Source organism: Salvelinus sp. IW2-2015, linkage group LG26 (genome assembly GCF_002910315.2).
Source record: "Salvelinus sp. IW2-2015 linkage group LG26, ASM291031v2, whole genome shotgun sequence".
NCBI lineage: Eukaryota > Metazoa > Chordata > Actinopteri > Salmoniformes > Salmonidae > Salvelinus > Salvelinus sp. IW2-2015.
The window spans coordinates 3996598-4021345 of record NC_036866.1 but is presented as its reverse complement, the minus strand read 5'-3'; the positions used below and the strand labels follow the sequence as shown (position 1 = coordinate 4021345).

Sequence of the window (24748 nt, the reverse complement as noted above, 5' to 3'; positions counted from 1 at the left end):
ACGTGTTCCAGCTCCCGCCAATATCCAGCAACTTCGCACAGACATTGAAGAGTGGGACAACATTCCTTAGGCCACAATCAACAGCCTGATCGGAGGAGATGTGTCGCGCTGCATGAGGCAAATAGTGGTCACACCAGATACTGACTGGTTTTCTGATCCATGCCACTAAAAACACAAAAAATCTGTGACCAACATTTGAAWTCAACAGATGAATGAATGTATTTCAATTGACTGATTGACCTTATGAATAGTAACTCAGTAAAATCTTTGAAAATGTTGCATGTTGCGTTTACATTTTGTGGTTCAGGATATAATTTGCTGACAGAGAAGCCGTTGTTTTTGCAGCGTGGACTAGTAGTTAACCCTACTGAAGGCCTTTCATTTCAGATGAACCCCTGTGCTCAGCATAGGACATCAGTATCGGTGACAGACAAGGGAGGTTAGATTACTTGTTGGTTATTACTGCATTGTCGGAACTAGAAGCACAARCATTTCGCTACACTCGCATTAACATCTGCTAACCATGTGTATGTAACAAATAACATTTGATTTTGATTTGATTTGACTACAAAGAACAAAAATGGCAATGAGGAAAAAGGAAAATTGCCATCAACGCATAGTGTGGGCCAGATATAAGTCTTCATTATATGACCCAACAGAGGTCAGCARGGATAGGCGGGCGTCATCCTTCCAGGGTATCAACATTGGTGAAGCATGTCTTTAACAAGCATTCCAAAAATAGAGACTCTGGCCACTGGTCAAACAGGCACATTCTAGGATCTCCCTGTAAAAAAAAACTAGTGCACAAGCATTTTCACTACACCCGCAATAACATCTGCTAAATATGTGCATGTGACCAATAAAATGTGATTTTAAGAGTTGAATGCTTCAACAGCGTTGGTTCAGATTGGAGCCCCTCTAAGCCCAGTCTCCACATAGGAGCCACGCTAGATCCTATCCTGGCTGTGATTCTCGCTGTGTGCCAGGCATGATCATGGCCCCTATTCTAGCAGAGCGGTTTCCTCAGAGTCCTGCCACGTTATTCAGTCTGATAAGACACTAACAGCTGCTAGAAATTCCTCCGGGGGGCAGCTTCCTAGGTAGGATACAGTGGTATCCGTTTGTTTTGCTACACGCATGGTGCGGCAGGCTCGGAGCCGTTGCGGCAGGCTCGGAACCGGGAGGAGCTGGCTAGAAGGCGCTTTCCCAATATTGCATAGACCCTTTTGATTATCTCAGAATCACGAGGCTGAATTAAGAAGTGTTTATTTTGGACTGGACAATGAAGTTGGCAGCTTGTTCACAGAGAAGTGAGGACGGGAGCGAGGTAGGGTCGGATAAGGAAGAGAGGGACACTTACCTTGTTGCCTGTCCCGGCACAGCAGATGCCCAAGGCCATGGCGGCTCCGCAGCGCACATGGGGGTTGTAGCTCTCTGACAGGAGAGACACCACACTGGGGCATTGCTCTGGGGTCCTGTAGAAAGACACAGACAGAGAGAGAGGGACAGAGAGAGAGAGACGGTTATCTTTTATTTGATCTTTATTTAACCAGGTAGGCCAGTTGAGAACAGAGTTACACAAACAAACATACAGTCAATAAGTTATTCAATTACGCTCATTGTTAGAGTCTGCAGTCTTGCCTCTTGTACAGATACAATRTAAACGTGGTTAATACAACATCTATAACTAATATAATCCTTATTAACTTTTTTGACTATTTTTGAAGAGACTGGGGTTGTGTCAACATTGCGGGTCATAGGAATGAATCCAATTTGGCCAGGTCCAAGGCTTTAATATCATTACAGAATAATTGTTCAGGTGACAGGTGACTCAAAGCTACAGCACAACAAAGGGATTGCAGCAACAGAACCGGTGATAGAGGGGGGAACTTGGGGTGGGTGGGGGTGTACGGTGTGTGAAAAGGGGCAATGATTTATAGGTCTGACACCTCCGCAAGTCTTGATGAATTGTATCCGGCGCTGCTRCTGTATGAACAAGAGAAAACCTTGTGCGTAACCATTTTGCGAGATTGAAATCTTTGACTTGAAGTATAATGGCACAGGTCTAGAGCATAATGTTTTTTTTATTTTTATCTCTGCTAAGCATAAATGGTTATTTCTTTGCTGACTGAAGTGAAGACTGAGCCAAGACAATTAAAACGTACAGCAGGGGAGACTCTGGCCTCTTAACCAGCCTACTACATTTGTCAAAATCCTTTTTAGTCTTACAAAAAGAACAGACACGCTCAAACATAACGCCCATCCAACAGGCACTGTAAATAAATGAATGATTTTTATATTTTAAAAATGATGATCAAGAACACCATTTAGGTGACGGGACGTTGGCAGAAAACTGTGCCCCATGGCAACTTACGGTGTAATTTGGCAGAATGTTACCTCAAGTCTAAACACTGCCAGTGTAAGTGAATATTCGGTCTAACCCTTCCAATCCACTACCGTCGAACATCGTGTTTTACATGTAAATGCCAGGGTTTCTTCCCTCATCACATTTTCCTGGTTTCCACAGGTCCAACCGTCTCATTGTGAGGAAACTCCTCACATGTTAATTTTGAACCAAGACCTTATACAAACTCCCCCAAGTCTGCAGCTGTGTCAAGATGGTTTCTTTAAACAATTTACACAACGTAATTATAGTTAAACCCCCCCCCCCCTCAATAGCACCCTAACAGGAGTATTGGGTGAGAAAATAGAGGTAAGAGCAGGGTGGGATGTAGATTTTGGACCCTAACCTCATCTTTACTTAAGGCTCAAAGTGCCGTTAGGGTAAGGGCCATTTGCCATTAGGCGCTTGAGATTTGAAGTGAAWTTAAATGGGCTCTATTCTAAGAGTAAAGTGGGAACGGAGAGCAAGTGGATCTGTGCCCATCTGCCTGTTACTGGGACAAGAAATGTAGGTTCTTAAAGAGCAACTGAAGGCAATAAACAACTTATCATCGGATAGAAAACAGCCTCTGTGGCATCGATATTAATCAGAAACATTTCATCTACTATCAAAATTGACTACAAAGTGTAAAGAGGATGATTTTGGTCAAAGTCAGTCTCGTCCAAAACRGAGWTTTGTAAGTGAGTTCGTCATGATTTAGGGTTGTGGATTTMATTTCGACAATGTTCACTAACACAGGATACACAGCTTCGGTGATTGAGCTCTTTCCAATCCTACTGCAGAATACAGTGAGACAGACCTACCCAGAGGATCTGTCTTTGGTTTTACTTAAGAGAAACACTGCACCAAACAACTCAGCTCAGAGGTTCCCAAACTTTTGTCGTCCACAAACCCATTTTGATGTGAAAATTCTTGCGGAACCACGATTTTTTTGTTGTTGCAATTAACAGCCAACGTTTCATTTTTTGTATATATATATATATATATATATATATTTATTTATTTATTTATTTATGTATTTTCGGGGCTATGGCAGTCAATTACAAAACATTCTAACAGTATTTCTGATTGTCTTAACTCACGATACATACTTTTAACGTGGGGCTAGGACAGTCAATTGCAAATGAGTCTGACAATGTCTCATCTCACCACCACTGATGAGATGGGTGTGTTTGATGCATGTCAGAGCTTCTCAAAGTGAGGGGGCGTGGGGTCAACAGCGCGCACCTCATCTCTGCGGTCACATCCCACCTGGATCGATATTTGGTTTTAATGCAGACGAGAGCACTGATGAATTCAGCGTCACACAGATATGAGCTGCCGAAGGGTACCGTGAGTTTTAACGCTCTGAGTGAGACGGCAGGGTATTTATTCCCTTCGAGTCAGGAACCAAAACACCTGTGAATGCTTTGTCTGCAGCACTCGGTCACACGACAGTTCGAAAGGCCACACTTGAATCATTCCGATTCAAGAGCCACAGTCAAGTGCGGCCTTTGCCCACGATCTAAGGGGACTGATTGAATTGATCTTTAAGATTTCAATACTTTTCATTTAGATTTTTAGGGTTAACCACATTACAATGATTTTAAGATAAAGATGATATATAAAAACATTCATTATTTGGGAAATTCTCCCGCAACCCCATTTTCATATGACCCCTAGTTTGGGAACCACTGCCGTAGCTAGATGTAAAATTTTGCGACTAAAACATCCTCGTCAAAAACAATCCTAATTAATTACAGATTTCTTTGGGCATCTTAGATTCATTCTGACTATTTTGAGGAAGTGATACTGGCTTTCTTCCATCCACCTAATCATCCTCAGCTTCCAATTGGCTCATTCATCCCCCCTCTTCTCCCCTGTAACTATTCCCCAGGTCGTTGCTGTAAATGAGAATGTGTTACTGCAATGCAAACGAGTTGCCTGTTGTAGCCTGTGCAATGCGTTCCAGTGTGTCATTCAGTGAAAATTCCTGCGAAATTCCTGCCAAACCGGTCAGCTAAATTAAACATGTTTTACTCATATTTGGTCACAAAAAAGGGAACGCAAGGGAATGCAATTACAACTGGTCAGGAACAAATACTACCTGAGAAAGAGGGATTTCATCAGAAGTAGTGGTAACTTCACAATTCGCTTCTTACTCAAATCACTACAATGTGTGTTACATTATCAACATTGGAAATGTATTACAGCATAGCCTATGGTAATGTCTTGAATTAGGGAATCTGTCAAGACAGAGGCAAACAGCCACTATGGGATGAGGTCAGAAGCATTATATTGAGCGTGTTATCCAGCCTGCTATGCTGTAAAAAGGCAGTTGGATAAGACCAACACTGCATGGACGGTAAAACCGATGAGGATATTACCATATGCCTTCAGATTTCCCAGAAAGGTTCAGTTCTCCGTAATGGTCATTGAGAGTCTATCAGTTAGGTTTTAATCGTCATTCACCCGAAAAACGATAGGCGGTAAACCAATCCTCTATAAAAAAAAACAGGCCCCTCAGCCTTTTCCAAAAAACAAGCATAATCATCAACGTCGCAAATCCCTCTCCATGACTCCCATGCCACTAACTCACAAAAGAAAACGTCAAAATAGCGCGGCTCAACCAGAAAATGTGACGCGTCCCTGCAATTGAAGACGTCCTTTWTGTTTCTCAGAGAAAACCTCATTGGTTTAATGGCGTGAAGAGGCCAGGAGGACGTGATAATTATCAAGCGGCTTAAGAAAGCTCAGAGGAATATGGATCCCTTTTGCCGGACACTGAACACATTGTAAACATTATTACGGTTGCGCTACTGCTCAAACCATATTTGCATGACTAGTAGTCCTTCAAACCAAAAACTGGCAGTCTTGATTTTAAAACAAATTAAAACTAGTGTCAAACCAACTGMAAATTCCACATAGAAATATGTGTTATAGATCTGCCATTCTCATTCAAAGGAAGTCTAAGGAGCGGTAGATCAGTTCTACGTGCACTTTTCTATGATTCCCATTTTAAAGTTTTGTTTTTACGTCTTTCACTTTCGGTTTTGTACACCAGCTTCCAACAGCTGAAAATACAATATTTTTGGTTACGGAAAATATATTTCACATCGGTTTGATGCTACAATGATTCTCTACACTATAAGCAAGGATATTTGTCATTTGTCACAAACTGAAATTAAGCTAACTATTAGAATTTTAGCAACCAGGCAATGGCGGTGCATCTTTAAAATGTAATCCAAGTAGAATCGCTAGCTGAAATCAGACACTACATTAAGCCCCTAACATACCGACCAAACTGGCCGTTTTGCTAAATAAATGTACACATACATGTCATTCAATCATTTCATCTACTAAAATACAACTATTTTATACGCTTGACGTGCTGCGTCAAGTCCCGCCCTTTCCCATCTCCTCATTGGTTTTTACAAGCATATACCCACGTGGGTGATTGAAAGATGAACGAGATCCACACTCCAATCTATTCTTTGAGAGCTGTGGCCAAGCACAGTCTTTGCGGTTAGGTTCGACAGGTATATAGTCCATTGTATGACTAAGCCAGTGGCAAAAGTGTCAATACCACATATACGATCCATTAAAAAAAATGTTTAGCAAAATATGAATGAGGTTAAGGTAAATAAGATCTTTCCAATGAGCCAATGCTTTATACATTTAAGGTTTACGATCATTGTTTGGCAATGCCAAGTCTTGAGTATTTTGCTTTGCTACCGTAGCAATATAAATGATCGACAAGATGTTGCCGACAGACACGGTTGCCCTGTTTCTAGCTACTTTTTTGGGATTGTGTGCATTATTGTATTTCTAGATATTTCTCCACTGTTTTTAGCTAGAAACAATATTGCACCGGCAATATCTGCAAATCTGTGTACACAACCAATAAACTTTGAATTGATAACATTTGGAGTTAATAAACATTGCTCCGAGGCAGCAGGTAGCCTAGTGGTTTGAGCGTTGGTGGATCGAATCCCCGAGCTGACAAGGTAAAAAAATAAAAAATCTGCCTAGTTAAATAAAGGTTAAAAGGGGAAGAAAAAAAACTTGTCAATTGTACAACTGAATGCATTCAATCGAAAATGTGTCTTCCGCATTTAATGGAAGACACACAGGCTGTGTGCGTGTGCACCTAACATGTTTCGTTTCACCAGACGTCCTGACGGTGTCCGACGCTGAATTTTTTTAATTTTTTTTTTATTAAAAAGCACAGTAGCACCAGCTCAATCCATCCTGTCCTTTCCTCTCAGCCGCCAGAGATGACCAGCACAGTGGCACACATAGTCAGTAGGAAGCAGGGAAACACTAAGGCTAATGAAACCAGTACCAGTTCATACATACACTGCCAAAAAAGCCGATATGATTCACTTCGTCATTCCACTCGATCCAAATTAGTCATGAAAAGCAGTGTTTCTTTCCACACGGAGACATAAGAACATTTTGCAGCACTTCTCTGTACACCATGAATCCCACTCCAATTAGAAATTACTGCAGACTTAATCATGAGTTGACAGGGCAGAAAATTTAAGTGAAATCATGCCCATTGCTATCCTGTCTAGCTAGAAGATATCTGAAGAATTGGGCACGTCATTGTCGTAAAATCTAAGTCAGATGAATGTTCAATCAAATTGTATTTATTTAAATAATGTTTTCAAGTAGCATCCGCAGCGTTAATGCAGAAAGGTGGAAAACAGATGTCTGTGAGGCGCTAACAGGAAGTCCCTGGGCAACTCCTAACATCAGAGGATCAGGAGCATCCAAGTGATTCACATAGGAATCAGGCGAGGAGGGGGGCGACCTTTGGCCTTTGTTCCAATCAAAAGACAATTGCTCCGACTTGGCCGGGGGTGGTTAGGCTGTCAAGTTAAGCGAGATTTGAGATGCCAAACATAACCCCCTGTACAAGCATGGAAAGGGAGACAAAAAAACTTGTCTCTGCAATTTGTTATATAACCATCAACCGGAAAATGTGGTTTTAGTTTTTATCAACAAAAAACAAAAAAAGTGAAAATGCTGTTTCAACAGGACACATGGAGCAACATTTAACCTACACAACTAAAAACTCTCCTCCTCCAACCACCATCCCCAGCCTCTACTGGAGGAGAGAACAGAAAGAGACAAATATAAACAGTAAGTCGGCTGTGTTGAAGGAAATTGCCTCCCAGAAACACCGGCATTCGGCCAGCTCTGAGACATTCATCTGTCTTCTCCCTAGCCTGACTCATGGATAAGTGAGGTGGTGAGAGAGAGAGATAGGAGGGAGAAAGGGGGATGGAGAAGCAGTATGACAGAGTGAGAGACGGAGTGCGAGAGGGGGGAGACAGGACATCTGAAAGTTTTCAACCTGTGATCGCTGTAGGTGATGCGAATCGAAACCGGGGGCTCATCCAACAAGCGGGACAAAGGAATTTCCTCAGGATGGAATGCACCGAAGTGAGATAATATTAGGCAATTATTTTCACAAGGGCTGCCTGTGATATTTTTTGATTTTAGAGTAGTTCTAAGTATAAAAACATGAGCGGGGACAAGGGGAAAAAAGCAGTCACTGAAGGAGTTTGAGGATTGAGTTGTTTGGTGATGAACAGCACTGGTTTTTGCACGATTGAAAAAATGTGGATTATATAGCAGCTCAGAAGGCGATACAAATGTACAGGACACAAGGGCTGTTGCCTTTGATGAAGGTAAGAAAGACAAACTATTTGTTCATCATTCTAAAATAAAAATCTGTCAAATCTACAGGAAATGGTTACTGTTTTTGATCAAAAAGTCTGAGAACTTCTGAGCTGTGCTTGAGTTAACGTCAGACTGTTAACTTTAAAGGAAGATATAAAATGTATGAGTTACTATTAATGATGACATGGGAAAAAAACATGTAGAAACTATTTAGAGGATGTGACTATATTGAGTGTAATATTATTGTCAATTAAATAATGACCAAATATGCTTGTGTTTGCATAACTTTTATCTATAAAAATAGAGGGGGAAATCACAATTACCCTAGTGCCACAGACTTAAACCACTATGATATGCAGTGAATAAGCTATATGTGTTACAAGTAACTATATGCACACTACAAAGCAATAGGGGAAAATTAAGGAAATTATTTTTACAAATAAAATTGCTTTCAAAAGTGAAATGAAAATTACCCATAAACTTTCTTAAATTGTATGTTCAAAACGGAACCCTGCCTAATTTAACATTAGTTCAAGAAATAATTCTAGCCATGTATTTTTTTATGCCATGCAATCGTTTTTAACCTTACGTGTTTAAACATTTTGTTTGAAAATAAAATGTTCAAACCACTACACAAAGAGACCCAGAACGAACATGTTAGCAGTTGATACATTTTTTTTTTAACACTCTCAAAAAAAATATGTAGAAAAACATGCCAGAGTTCAGCGCGCAAGCAAGCAGTGATTACAGCCGATAGCCGTTTCCTTGGTCTAGAAACAATACTAATGACTGTGGAGGAAAATCCCATGACATTTGTTATGATAAATGTCTCTCATCATTAGGTCTTCACACGGAAACTAATGTCCAAGGGGTTTAACATTGTCTCTTTTGTTTCCTTCTAAAACTTTTAGTAGAAACTGGCCTGTTGTAGAGCGTACACAAACCAGAAGACAACGGCGCCCGGATTACGAGTCAGACAACACCCCTTTTACTGTGGAGCTACATTCTGTGCTTGGATTACTGCCTTGAACACGTTTTGAGGCAACCTGTTAAGTTTTGGAGCTGCTGGGCTTTTTTGATTGTGGCCCTTTTGGTTTTATACGGTGCGCCCGAGTATGAGCCACCGCCCTGTGTACTGGACCTGAGCTGCCCTCCACCCACCCCTGCTCCTGCTCGCGGGACCCTGTGACCATGCTGACCAAGCCCCCTGAACCAGCCAGAGCAGAGCCCCAACCCGCGCCCAGCCCAGCCGTCCTCTCCACAGCAGCATGTCCCAGCCAGAGGCACCCCCGCTGGCGGCCAACGGTTCGGGGTCCGGGGAGGTGGCTGGTGCTCAGCTACGCTGGGCCGCCTTGCTCATCATTATGGTCATCATCCCCACCATTGGGGGCAACATCCTGGTCATCCTGGCAGTGTCGCTGGAGAGGAAGCTGCAGAATGCCACCAACTACTTCCTGATGTCCCTGGCGGTGGCCGACCTGCTGGTGGGACTCCTGGTGATGCCCATTGCCCTCATCACTGTGCTCTACAGTAAGTCACCTCAACATGGTTGACCTCTTGCCTTGCCATCAGAAAGGACCCATTCATTGGTACCTTCATTCAACCACTTGTAACTCAAGACCCTGCTGATACTAGGGTTGGGCGGAATACTGTATATGGGGTATTTTAAAATACCCACGGTATGATTTTCAAACACAAAATGTTCAATTGGTTCTTTTAAAATAAATACCTGCCGTCAACTTGTGTCAATAGATCAAGCAGATTGCATTCTAAATGAAAAAAATTATGGAACAGGCAAAATTAAGAAGCCATTCAACATACCATATATGACTGGCTCAAAGAGCACATGGAAACTTATGTGACTATCCTACTAATGGTTTCCAGCTACATATCTTAGAATTATAAGTTTAACTATCTAAGATAGGCCAAATATATTCTCACCAGCTCAGGGCTCCAGCTATGCATTTGGTTGACTAACCAAGTGTCTAGATGGCAAGATCAAGATGGCAAGATCAAGCTTCTTGGTTACAGCAGAGACAATCAACCCCCTCCTGGATCAACATTTTTGCTATCTAATATTTGTTTTCTGTGTGCAGAAAAACTTCTGAGTTAATTGTACAACTTTATGAACTGAGGTGTCTGTCTTCGCAATTAGTTTACGTTCGCGTGCGTTTTGTTTAAATCATAAAATGTATTTATTGTTACATAAAATAAAATGTCCACTTGTTTGCACTGACGATAATACTGTATACTCCCAGGGCGGTACAGGATTTAGGTATGAACATCTGTATACAACCCAACCATAGCTGATAGTAAAATGTACTGATCCTATAAGTGTGAACAGTTCATAGAACTGCAACACCATGATTGCCTCAACATCAACTTGAATTATTATTTTTGGCCCCAACACAGCAGCTGATTCAAGCACAAAGACTGGCCTCTTACTTGTGTTTAGCTTGGCTCCCATCAATCAGGTCTAAATTGCACTTGGTCACCCCAGTTCCCATGGAGCCGCTATTACAAAGCTGCTGTCAGTTGAGACCAGAGAAACACCTGGAAATGTGCATTGCAAAGCAGAAATCCACCACTGTAGGTAGCCAAAATAGTTTTAATTGGATCTAGCAGATCTAGCAATCGATGACAAGAATTTGCCGCMTTCTTTTGTTTAACTGAACCACCGATCAACAAAAATTAAGCATGCATATTTATAATATAATAATTCAAGAACAGAAGTGTTTAAAAATCGGACACCACGAGAGATGCTGCTGAATCTCCGCCAGCTACAGTATAAACAAATTATAGCAGATGGCAAAAACACAAGATAGTGGACAATAAACAAGGTACTTCCTTTGGCTGTGTAATTACAGCAGAGGCACATTCACATCAGGTACCAATGATCACGATGACCCAATTTCTGCATGACTTTCACAAACGACTTTCCAATCACAAACCAACCTCTCCCTCGGCTCTCACACTCACTTAGGTCGCGAGGGAAAAATACARATATAAGAGCGAACTGAAAAGATTTGCATTCGATTCCATTAAGTGACGTAGCTTTACAATTTATTTATTCACCCTTTATTTAACTAGGCAAGTCAGTTAAGAACAAATTCTTATTTTCAATGACGGCCTACCGGGGAACAGTGAGTTAACTGCCTTGTTCAGGGGCAGACGGACAGATTTTTACCTTGTCAACTCGGGCATTCGATCCAGCAACCTTTCGGTTACTAGCCCAACGCTCTAACCACTAGGCTACCTGCCGCCCCACAAATGCAGCTGTGTTTCAAAGTGCAGAATTAAAACGCTCCCTCTCTAGCAGAGTCCCCTGTCTCCTGACACAGAATTTATAGTCGAGCCACTACTCCTCATTCATGTTGTTGGAGTAAACGGCCCTGTGACATACACGCACCCCACCTCGACTGTGCTTGGCAGGAATCTGATCTCAAGTCATGCTTTCAGAAAACAGGCACCATCTTTGTATAAGAACCATATGTGCCGTGCAAACAGTGGGCACGAGACTAACTGTGTAGTGTGGGGGGGGGGGCTCCATCCATCGGGCCTAGACGGAGGGAAATGAGAGGATCAGGCCTAGACAGAGGGAAAGGAGAGGATCAGGCCTAGACGGAGGGAAAGGAGAGGATCAGGCCTAGACGGAGGGAAAGGAGTGGATCCGGCCTAGACGGAGGGGAAGGAGAGGATCAAAGTCAAGGCCATGTGATCACATAAACAGCCAGACGCTTCTAAAGAGTAGTAGCCCATGTTCAGTGGGAGGGGGGCTGTGTGTACGTGTGCGCACATGTAAGTTCGCACAGAGCTCCATGTCTGAATGGGCGCAAGGTACGTTTGTGCAGGGGGCACCTGTCATTTCTCTACTGGCTGGAGACCGAGCACACAGCGGGGGGGGGGGGGGGTCAGTGCTTCACGCCGAGCCTTTAGAGCCACTCGGCAGGGTGGGCCAGTTAAGGCCTGTGTACATCCAGGCCTACAGCTCTAAGAACAGTGTGTTCAGGCAAATGGCAAGAGGGAATCAGCGCAAACTTCCAAATACCACCTGACATTTACCAGAGGACAGAGACGAGATGTTGTAACTACAGTATTGTCACCGCTAATATATCACCCCCATTAAACACTACTCTCTAAATTCCCAATAAACCACAACAACCATTTGCTTAAAATAAACTTAAAGTAATAGCTAGTAATAGCCATTGCCTCAAACTAGTGAAGTGCAGTTCGACTCTTTTACTGACCAAAGAGTTGTACCCCCCCCGAGTTACTTGTACATTTATTTTTGTCGTATGTTTGATCCGCTAGCCGAAATGAAGAGCAGCATTAATACGCGCTACTCTAGATTGTGCTGCAGCGTACATGTTTAGAACTGCTAATTGATTGCAAGGTGCACAAATGAATGCAATTAATTAATTATTGAATGCTATCGAAGGACAACAGGGATTTTTCTTCCATAATAATCCTTGGACGGGCCGCTGAAGCGTTTTCCAGTCCAAGCAGTGAACTTAAATAACTAAAACCAGATAAAGTATGTACAAAAGATAAATGGACCTAAATATTTGTAAATAATATAWTCTTAGATAACTAACTGATCACCAGAATTAAAGCTAGACAGTCAGGGAAAATAGAAAATTCCGAAAACAATGCAGTATTAATTGTTAGGTTGAGCAAAATAACAGCATTAGCCACGGCAAAACGCATCGTATAGCAGGAAACTAGCTTTAAAACAGCAACGGGAAAAATTCTCAGCTCCATGGAGAAATGTTTAGAATTGCAGGAAATTGGCTTAAATCTTTAAATAAAAAAAATAAAAAAAATAAACTCTACACCACCAAAATTGGGGCGTTAAAACGTCATCTGAAACACCCCAGCCACACCCACCACCTAAGTCCCTTCTTGATCCAGAAAAAAATGCTGCAGTTCGCCAACGATATTGTGCTAATCTCCTCTCTCGATAGTCAAGCAACTGCTTTCCCGCCAAGAGTCGTTCACAATCCATTTCGGTTGCGGCAGCAACTAGACCTTATTCCAAAGGAATCAATAAATAACTATTTGTATGCCTATCAATCACAAATGTACACGGTTTGAATCACACTTTTATATGTCTCAGTCACAAATTACAGATCCAATAAGCCCCCTATGGTGAACGTGCGGCTTGTAGAATCATGATTATTTTTAGTTTGACTTTTTAGTTCTTCGTTCATCAGTAGGGGGTCCTTACTGAATCTAATGAACTAAGATTATTTTGGAGTGAACGGAGTTGAAAAGATCAGTCATTTAAAAAATAAAATAAAAAGACGAACTTCCCATCAGCACCTCAAAACATCCAATATTAATGAGTTAAGTGAGCCCAATCATAATTAGACCTTCTTCCAAAATKTAACATTTTACTGGAGGAGGGCATGTCTAGTGTGCAATTGCTTTCGATAAGAGCTGTAAAGAAGTCCTGAGGGCCCCTTCCACATCTGCCCAGCAGATTAATGTAAGGCTTATAGCCAACACCTTGAAAAATGACATGGTTCCAAAAGGTTTGAAGGCTGCACTGTAGACTGACTACAGCGCTAAACTAAAAACATACAGCTGACTAAGGCTTGGGTGACGAGAGAGAACAATTAAGAAAAGCTATTTGAAGGATTCGGGAGGGGAGGGGGAATGCACTAACCGTAGCGCCATATTTACGAGGTAGCACCATGAGAAGTGTTTACATGGCGGACAGATAAATGTTTACCTGAATATATTTGGGCCGTGGCATAAGACCTGGCAGTGCAGAAAACTTGTTCGTTGTTCTATCATCAGAGTGAAGAGTAGAATGAAGATTAAGATTTCACGAAATAGCCCACCAGGCCATAAGAGGATGACGACAGAACATTCTTACCCTTCTTCACTAATGAGCTTAAAACTGTTTCAGGGAGAGGTCACTCTTTTGCAAGACAAGCTTCGACCCCAGACTCACCCTGTCTCCACACACACACACACACACACACACACACACACACACACACACACACGCGACTGGTAGGGCCTAGGTTTAGATCTACGTTTCCCACTCAACCAGCACGGTCTTTTAGCCTAAACTTCACCATAATTCATTTTGAGAACCCTGGAAAATGTAATTAAGTCAAAACATGCCTGATTTAAAAATGTAAACAAAACCTCCAAGCGATCCATTTAGTGCTCTGGCAGAGAGCTTTATACCGAGAAAAATACAACGTATGAATTAATGCTGCCTTGAGGGACGTCGGTGCAGAATAGAAAACTCTAGAAGGCCTKTTGTTAAAGCCTTCAAAAGAAGACAATTATTTTCATCTGTGGGACATCGATTGTCAATCAAATTCCACGGAGTGCCGAGTGTCCGCGGGTTTTCACTCCACCCTTGTACTTGATTGATGATTTAAGGTCATTAATTAGTAAGGAACTCCCCTCACCTGGTTTTCTAGGTCTCAAAAGGAAAAACCAAAAACCTGCATACTGATTGAGACACCCCTTATCTACAGTGCCTTCGGAAAGTATTCAGACCACTTGACATTTTCCACATTTTGTTACATTGCAGCCTTATTCTAAAATATATCAAATAAAAAATACAAATCCTCAGTAACCCACACACAATACCCCATAATGACAAAGCAAAAACAGTTGTAGAAATTTTGGCAAATTTCTTAAAAATAAAACAGAAATAGCTAATTTACCTAAGTATTTAGACACTTTGCTATGAGACTCGAAATTGAGCTCAGGTGCATCCTGTTTCCATTGATCATCCTTGAGATGTTACTACAACTTGATTGGAGTCCTCCTGTGCTAAATTCAATTGATTGGACATGATTTGGAAAGGCACACACCAGTCTATATAAGGTCCCACAGTTGACAGTGCATGTCAGAGCAAAAACCAAGCCAYGAGGTCAAAAAAAAWTGTTTCAGAGGCAGGATTGTGACAAGGCAAAGATCTAGGGAAGGGTACCACAGAATTTCTGCAGCATTGAAGGTCCCCAAGAACACAGKGGCCTCCAATCTTAAAYGGAAGAAGTTTGGAACCACCAAGACTCTTCCTTAAGCTGGCCGCCCGGCCAAACTGAGCAATCGGGGGAGAAGGGCCTTGGTCAGGGAGGTGACCAAGAACCCGATGGTCATTCTGACAGAGCTCCAGAGATCCTCTGTGGAGATGGGAAAACCTTCCAGAAGGACAACCATCTCTGCAGCACTCCACCAATCAGGCCTTTATGGTAGAGTGGCCAGACAGGAGCCACTCCTCAATAAAAAGGCACGACAGCCCGCTTGGAGTTTGCCAAAAGGCACCTAAAGACTCTGACCATGAGCAACAAGATTCTCTGTTCTGATGAAACCAAGATTGAACTTTTTGACCTCCATGCCAAGTGTCACGTCTGGAAGAAGCTTGGCACCATCCCTACAGTGAAGCATGGTCATCATGCTGTGGGGATATTTTTCAGCGGCAGGGACTGGGAGACAAGTCAGGAGAGGGAAAGATGAACGGAGCAATGTAGAGATCCTTRATGATAAACCTGCTCCAGAGYGCAAAGGACCTCAGACTGGGGTGAAGGTTCACCTTCCAACAGGACAACGACCCTAAGCACACAGCCAAGACAACGCAAGAGTGGCTTCGGGACAAGTCTCGATGTCCATGAGGTCCAGCCAGAGCCCGGACTTGAACCCTATCAAACATCTCTGGAGAGACCTGAAAATAGCTGTGCAGCAAGAATGGATGGGAGAAACTCTCCAAATACAGATGTGCCAAGCTTGTAGCATCATACCCAAGAAGACTCAGTGCTGTAATCKCTGCCAAAGGTGCTTCAACAAAGTACTGAGGAAAGAGTTTGAATACTTATGTAAATGTGATATCAGTTTTATTTTTAATAAGTTGGCAAACATTTCTAAAAACCTGTTTTTGCCTTTGGGGTATTGTGTGTAGATTGATTTAAATAGTTTTTCCCCTTCATCAATTTTATAATACGGCTGTAACGTAACAGAATGTGGAAAAAGTCAAGGGGTCTGAATAATTTCCGAAGGCACTGTATATCATACAGAAAGACTATAAAACAATTGTGACAACTAGATCAGCTTTTACCAGATTTAGGATGAGTTCCTCTTACAGAAGAACAAAAGGATTCTCATATAAAGTATGGAGGCCCTTAAGAACTGTGGGCATGTCTTGTATAATCAGAGCCTGACAGACATCAATGACTCAGGTCAGATCGTTTACACCCCGGTATTTGCTGGAACGGGGACATTTTCWAAAAAATAAGCAATAATCATGATTAACATAATGACAATAATACTACTCAGACACAGCCCTTTACCAAGACAGCGATCTCAGCTTTGTTTTTATTTGAGTCCAAATCAGCTTTTTCCCAACTCTGGAATGGTGACCTCACCCTAGAGGTTGGTAGCTCTGTTTTCATGGAATTMTCTTCCTCTCCCTCTCTCTTGAAGCTGGTGTACTGCAAGGACTTCACACGTTTGTCTTAGAAATGTGGCCTTGGATGGACACCTCTGTAGCCTTGGCAACACTTATATCAGAAACTTTACCAGCAGACAGATTTTTTTTTAAATCTGGTATAAGTACACAATATCCTCACATAGAATTTGTTGATTATTATTCCCATCGGAAAAAATTCTTTGCCCATATTAAAGACAGATGACAGCCATTACAAAATGGCCCACAAAAAAATATACTCTTAGAAAGTAGCCTACCTATCAAAGTATAAATATCCCACAGAAAATATTTCTAAATTAAAAAAGGAGAAAAGGCAAGTGGTGCGTGGAGCTGAACAAAGCCCCTGAAATGGTGTGCAGTAGACGTGGASCTGAACAAAGCCCCTGAAATGGTGTGCAGTAGACGTGGASCTGAACAAAGCCCCTGAAATGGTGTGCAGTAGACGTGGASCTGAACAAAGCCCCTGAAATGGTGTGCAGTAGACGTGGAGCTGAACAAAGCCCCTGAAATGGTGTGCAGTAGACCCCCAATAAAATGAATGCCCATTACATTCATAGGGCACATGTAGAACACTAAAATATTGTGATCAACTGTGTATTTATTTTATAATTTAATATGTATACACAATTAAAAGTAATACTTGTTAATTAACAAAAAAATAAACAAATCCACTAATGCTTGAATTATGAAATACAAGCCATCAGCAAAACAGGTTAACAAGAAAATCATTCAAGAACCTTTCCAACACACAATCCAGCCCAATTATGGTGCAATTTCACRCCCGGGACCCAAAATAAACAAACACGTCTGGTGAGAAGGGGCCAGAACACATCTACATCAAGAACATAGCGGTTTCAGCTCCATACAAAGAGTCATAAGAAGCATTTCTCGGCAGTAAATGAACTATTTACTAAAATGAACAGAATTCTTTACATCAGAGATGGTTTTAAATCATTAGCTATTGAAGCGCGCATCTCCCCAATGCTGGTGGCGTCACTGATGTCCACAACACAAGTTCTGTTTAGAACGCAAAAGGTTTGCTGGACAAAATGGAACTAATCAGAAATTAGTCCCATTTTCAAAACGGGCTACTTCCTCCTCAGGAATTAAAAACATAAAACACCTGTGTCATAGGCCACTAAAGTAAGAGAAATGGCATGACTAAATGTCCAACATCTTCACACTTCATTTCCCATTAGAAAAATATCCCAGATTTCCACCTTTTATTTTGGCGTCTTTGACAAATCTCTATTCGCCTCCGACACACACACAAGCCCATGTAGTCCTTGACATTATAAACGCAACAATTTCAACGATTTTACTGAGTTACAATTCATATAAGGAAAATCAGTCAATTTAAATAAATGAATTAAACCCTAACCTATGGATTTCACGACTGGTCAGGGGCGCAGCCATGGGTGGGCCTGAGAAGGGGGAGCCAGGGGGGAGCCTGGCTCCCCCCCCCCATTGGAGGAGCCAGGCCCAGCCAATCATAATGAGTTTWTCACCACAAAAGGGCTTTATTACAGACAGAAATACTCTTCAGTTTCATCAGTTGTCCGGGTCGCTGGTCTTAGACAATCCCACAGGTGAAGAAGCCGGTTGTGGAGGTCCTGGGCTGGAGTGGTTACACGTGGTCTGCGGTTACGAGATCRGTTGGACGTACTGCCAAATTCTCTAAAATGACGTTGTAGGCGGCTTATGGTAGAGAAATTTACATTAAATTATCTAGCAACAGCTCTGATGGAAATTCCTACAGTCAGAATGCCAATTGCACACTAGCTCAAAACTTGAGAYAACTGTGGAATTGTGTTGTGTGACATAACTGTACATTTTAGTGGCTTTTATTCCCCAGCACAAGGTGCAYCTGTGTAATGTTCGTGCTGTTTAATCAGCTTCTTGATATTCAACACCTGTCAGGTGGATGGATTATCTTGGCAAAGGARAAATGCAGTGGTGTAAAAAGTACCCAATTGTCATGCTTGAGTAAAAGTAATGATTCATTTTCTATTAAGGTGTCACCCAGTAAAATACTACTTGATTAAAAGTCTAAGGTTTTATATATGCACACATTTAAGTATCAAAAGTAAAAGTATAAATCAGTTCAAATTCCTTATATTGAGCAAAGCAGATGGCCACATTTCCTAGTTTAAAAAAACAAACATTTATTTACAGATAGCCAGGGGCACGCTCCGACGAAGCATGTGTTTAGTGAGTCCACCAGTTCAGAGGCAGTAGGGATGACCAGGGAGGTTCTGTTGATAAGTATGTCAAATCAGACCACATTTTCCTGTCCTGCTAAGGCGAAGCATTCAAAACGTAACAAGTACTTTTGGGTGGGAGGGAAAATGTATGGAGTAAAAGTGCATTATTGTCTTTAGGAATTTAGTGGAGTAAAAGTTGTACAGATAAGAACTTTTTACTTAAGTCAGTTTTGGGGGGGTAAGTACTTTACATCACTGGAGAAATGCTCACTAACATGGATATAAYCAAATCTGTGCACAAAATTGAGAGAAAAGWTTTTTTTGCACATATGGAACATTTCTGGGTTMTTTTATTTCAGCTCATACACTTTACATATTGCTTTTTATATTTTTGTTCAGTGTAGATGGTAATAAATTACTTAAATGGCTATTATGTAGATTTTTACAATGACTTAGTCACTGAAATCCAAATAGGCTCCCCTCAGGGTGAAAAAAAAGAAAGATTTAGCACCACAGGAATGAAGTTTGAGAATTTGTCGAGAAAGGCATGGCTTAAATCTCAAATCGTTCTGTATTGGCCTATGAGAGGAGCTAACAATCCAATGCTTCCCATCATCTGTCTGTTTCTCAGATTCCGGGTGGCCTCTTCCGGAGTTTCTCTGCCCAATCTGGCTCTTCCTGGACGTCCTGTTCTCCACAGCRTCCATCATGCACCTGTGTGCCATCTCACTGGACCGCTACATCGCCATCAAGAAGCCCATTCAGCACAGCCAGTATAAGTCCAGGGCCAAAGCCATGGCCAAGATAGCAGTGGTGTGGTTCATATCTATTGGTAAGCTGCTCTGTTTGTTTTGGTCCTGTGTTGATATCAGGATCATTCTCCAATGCGTTGTCTGAACCAGTTTTTTTTACGCTATGTCATTGCAGTTCAATTCCTTAGCTACTGTCACGTGACATGTCTCAGAAAAGCCAGATGCAATAAAAACTATATAAAAAAGTTTACGTACAGTACCTCGCTTAAACTTAACCCCGACTAACACATTGTAAAACAGTAACAGAGCATCATAGTGTTAGCAGTCAAGGGGGACCTGTGGGAAAACACAGTTAATGAGCCAGAGAGATTTACACAAAACCAGCATCAAATTAAAAAGGGAGGTTTAAATGATAGAGTATGCCCTCAGGAATGAAATTAACTTCACTGCCCTTGTGATGAGCGTAGTGAAACACAATGCTTACAATTGCAAAAAAATATGAGCACTATCTTTGAGCAGTACAACGGCTTCACAATGTTGCTACAACGCTATGGATCACAGATTTGTTTTTCAGAAAAGTTTAAGCCAAAATAACATTCAAGACAAAACCAAGCATTCAAACCACAACCTTATTTGAGGACTCCTGGACCAGTTTGACCATTTGACTCTTCACAATAAGCATAAAATGTGCACTGCGGAACAGATAGGAATCTGCAATTTTACAAAACTGAATAGCAAAGCAACGCTAAAGAGCCTSTGGTATTTTCAGTAAAATTAGGTTACGAGACAAAAAGGACATTTGGACTGAAGAGGATAAGGGGCAAGGGATAAAGCTAAGGACCATACGTTTAGTCCATAAACAAGGGGGAGATGGAGCAGCTGAACCACTGGAATTCTCTTCACACAGAACATGTTTCATACGAGGGAACGTCAGACAAACTGGGTTTCCCATATTTTGGCCCAATGTTAAGCATATACCCAAATGGGTAATTTGACACAGTCCAATAAGACAGAGACATAAACATTGTTTAATTTTTCTGATTGATGGGCTTCTTATCACTTTCTTGTCCACTGTTCGAGTCTGTATTGTTAATGACTGGCCAGTGAACCCTTGGTAAATAAGCACACTGGTTTCCATTTAAATGATATGTTATCCGTTATATATATATATATATATATATATAAGCTTTCCAGTATTAAATGAAATTTAACACCCCTATTCTCATTAACATCATTAGCCATGACGGTTCCTCTGGCTGAAGCATTTAGGAGACTGGTGTGAGGACTTGGCAGCGTTCAGCCTGGCATTAATCAAGTTTAAAGTTTTATTAGGTCACATGTACAGGATACACATGGTATACACCATCCAACGACATGCTTACTAGCAGGTTAATGGAATTCATAGGGCGTTCAGACTCGTTCACAACCGCACGCTCTCAGTTGTCACCTCAGGGCTAAGGTTCTACACATCGACTTTCTTTCGGTGAGCAAAACCAGACTATTGCTTAGAGAGATACGCGAGCAGCACTTAGACGCCACGACAGTAGAAGGGTCTCTTCGTCCAGGGTGTAGTGCTCACRGTCACTGTATTATAGCTGGCAATATATGGTTTGTTTATTTGATTTTTAAGCAAAGAATGAGAACTTCCAGAAGTCCCAGAATGACCCTTTGCGCTACCTCTGCTGTCCTCAGTGGTGAAAGCCTGAAGCTTTAAACAGAGTTGTACTCTGGCAGCATCAAAAGGAAAAGCAGATGTGGACATTTCATGTCCTATAATAACATGCAAAAAGAAAAGCAGCATAAAGTGTCCACTGGCTGTGAGAAGATCCTGTCTCTACTCCCAAAACACATTTAATCCCAAACAACCAAAGTTGTTAGTYTTTCCATCTAACACTGTGTAGAGACAACAAAGTTTGGATTGATGATTTGACTGACCAAACTTTTCTCTCTCTCTCACACACAGGTATCGCAATTCCCATTCCCATCAAGGGGCTGAGAAACTACCATCTTCCCAACAATGTCACCTTTAACAGCAACCACACATGCCTACTGAAACCAGACAGCTTCCGAGAATTCATCATGTTTGGCTCCATGACAGCTTTTTTCATCCCTTTGACTATCATGATGGTCATCTACCTGCTCACCATCCAGGTGCTGCGTAAGAAAGCCTTTCTGCTCAGGTCAAAGGTCACGCAACGCTTCACTCGCCCAACCGTCTCCTCAGTCTTCCAGGGGGAGCAGTCCGTGGCTTCTCCCACAACGGAGAAAATGCCAGGAAAATCCATTTCTCCCGCCAACCCAATCATAGTTGACGAGATCCCCATCCGTCGCATGTCCACCATAGGCAAGAAGTCCATGCAGAACCTGACCAATGAGCAGCGTGCCTCCAAGGTGCTGGGCATCGTCTTCCTTCTGTTTGTGGTCATGTGGTGCCCATTCTTCATCACCAACATCACCTCTGTGCTTTGCGCCAGCTGCGACGTCCATGTGATCGGCCRTCTGATGGAGATCTTCGTGTGGGTGGGCTACGTGTCATCGGGCATCAATCCGCTGGTCTACACCCTCTTCAACAAGACCTTCCGCCAGGCCTTCACACGCTACATCACCTGTAACTACAGCAGCACCACTAACACGCCAGCCAGGCAAACTAGGGAACAGCATGGCTGCAGGAATCTGACACGGATCTCCTTCCATTCATCTGTGGCGGAAAACTCCAAGCTGTTTATGAAGCGGGGGATGAAGAACGGCATCGAGCCGGTGAGCTATCAGAGCCCGCCGAGGCGACGGCAAGCGCCCATGCAGTCCTCTGCTAGCTTTGTACTGGACACTCTGCTCCTTACAGAGAATGAGGATTGCAAACCCGAAGAGCATGTCAGTTATGTGTAGTGCAAAAGGAAATAACTCGAACCAGAAAGTCACGTGAAAAAGACAGACTAGGCTTGAGTTGTCCAGGGGTTCAGGTGACAAGACACCTTCCTTGAGCATCACTTCTGTGGATTCGGTGCCATTAAAGAAAACACAGTGTGCTCTCAAAGGCRAAACGAAAGGAGATGCCGATCTCTGTCAAACACTTTGGCCAGAAAGAAGAGGCCCTCAGATTCTGTACAGAGATTGCTGAACATTAGGAGTAAAATGAGACAGCAAATAGGTGCGTCGAGTTAGTTACCCTCAATAAAAGACAAACCCTACAACGCTCAGGTCGGATTGTCCTTAAGGAGGCCGCCAGACAGATAAGGAATGAAGACAGACTGTCTGGAAACACTCTCAGTGGATACAATGTCTATTCCCATGCTACCCTGGGCTATTTGGTTGTCTGCTATCGACAATTTCCATGGAGGAGATGACATGCTTACCAATTGAAAGGACAAACACTCCTCCCACATAAACTAGACATTCAGCCTCCACATCACACAGAGTTCTGAAGAAGAATACACTATAAATGCCCCCCATTTTAACTGCAATGTTTTGGTAAGTGTTTTTTATAAACTGTGAAYAGATGTTATAAAAAGTCACAAGTCCTATTTTCCCCAAAGTGTTATAATAATCCACTTGGATGTTTATATATAAATGTTTATATATAAATGCAACATAGACAATACCTTTGCAAATGGGAAGCTTGTCAAACACAAAATGTATAGCCTATGAATGGATGTGTGCTGGTTCAGAAATGTATAAAACTGTGCTTGGCATAAAGAAAAGCTGTGTCCTTTTTTACAGTTCTTAAGAGGATCTTGAAAGCAGATGTAACTACAGACCAAGTCATCTTATTTTAAACACGTTGTCTTTTTCTCTGAAAATATATGTTTTGCGGCCGCAACGACCGATCTACTGTGTCACTTTCATCAGAGTTTATATAGTGTCTCCTTGATGGGGTGGTAATGAAGCAAAGCAAAGCTAACTGGACATGGGAGCCAAAATAAACACACCATAAACTACTGCGCTAGGAGTTCATCGTCACAAACAACGACTACGAGGAGGCTGAATCCTGAACGTAAGTGCGTAGGGACAAGACCGCTTTATGAGGGGCAATAAAAAAAGGGCATTTTGATTAATTCTCCGTACCTGTGAATTAAGTGACGTTACAACTCAAAAACAATTGACTTTACATGAACCTAAAAAAAAAAGTGTTTATGGTTAGTGTACCAAATTAGTCCACAGCATAAAATCTATAATATTAAGTCCCAAGGAACTACAACATGGCCAGAAATGTAATGAGAGAGTCCATGTTTGGTTCATATACAACTTCCGATGCATATTTCTGCCATCATGAGACTAGTCGGTGGGGAGGAATATACCCATGGCCTTTCAAAGCAGTTGGGGAGTGAGACGCCAGCACACCAGCGTTCACGCTGATCTTTGACCCACTCAGAGACAGCAGCTCTGAGCACCAYGTCCTGGTTTCCCAAGACTGTAAGGGGGCCTGGAAGCCATGGGGGAGTGGGAGCTCAGCTGAATTGTTGCCGCTCAGGAGGATCTCTAAACAGAGGAAGGATTTACACAAGGTTTATCTAACAGCCAATTGATCATGGGAATATCGCATAGCCTTTTTTGGGCTTAAAATAGTCCCTCTATTTTCCTCTGCTTGGCTCGGTGCCATTTAATGCTGCAGTGCTGCCTGATGCTGTTGAATGCTGCAGTGATGCCTGATGGGTAMATTCACGTCAGAGAATGAGTGATAAGCCTCCGTAAACAGATCGAAAAACAATAATGTGACTCGGGAGGATGACATGAAGCCAACGTTCTCAGACACTAAACTACCTGTAAGGAACCAGGAAGTTATTATATCCTCTCAGCTAAAAATGAACCTAAATTCTGTCATCCATTTGATGTCATGTTGATAATCCGCATGCAAACCAATCACAGGATCACTTAAGAGTGACAAAACTAGGAAAAGGAGGGATAGTTTGCAGCTGATCAATGTAGGTTAGGCTATGCTTTCTGAAAAGTAAAATCACTTCCAAAAGTGTGTCATATCTTTGATCATGAGTTCCATTTAAAAATTACAAGAGACTACTGAAAACCATTGCACAGACCAAAACAAGGGTGGTTCAAAGATTATTCATGTTCCATAGATTTAACTTGGACATGAAACAAATTCTCACATTGCTGAAACTTAAGCACATTTTCAAAACATTTAACTGTTGGTTTTTCAAATAACAAATGATACCCAGCGCTTACCAGGGTTGAGCTCAATTCAGAATTTKGGAATTGAATCCCATTCAACTCATGACTTGAAATTCAAATTGTCCACACGTTGTGTGGACAA

General features: G+C 42.0%; 2 protein-coding genes across 4 annotated transcripts in view; one reads left to right on the top strand and one right to left on the bottom strand.

The window, feature by feature from the left end:
- The window catches only part of LOC111952260 (26S proteasome non-ATPase regulatory subunit 1), a 57756-nt gene that overhangs the window by 18053 nt on the left and 14955 nt on the right, over positions 1-24748 (bottom strand). For all 3 annotated transcript variants that reach the window (XM_070435061.1, XM_070435063.1, XM_070435062.1), the window contains exon 18: positions 1361-1475. In XM_070435061.1, coding sequence (XP_070291162.1) covers positions 1361-1475 — 115 coding nt within the window. The remainder of the gene's footprint in view (positions 1-1360; positions 1476-24748) is intronic.
- Positions 7502-23413, top strand: htr2b (5-hydroxytryptamine (serotonin) receptor 2B, G protein-coupled). The gene is made up of 4 exons (XM_023970810.2): positions 7502-8082; positions 8986-9604; positions 19362-19562; positions 21446-23413. The coding sequence occupies exons 2-4, from the start codon at positions 9343-9345 to the stop codon at positions 22366-22368; spliced, it is 1386 nt and encodes a 461-aa protein (XP_023826578.1). The 5' UTR covers positions 7502-8082; positions 8986-9342; the 3' UTR covers positions 22369-23413.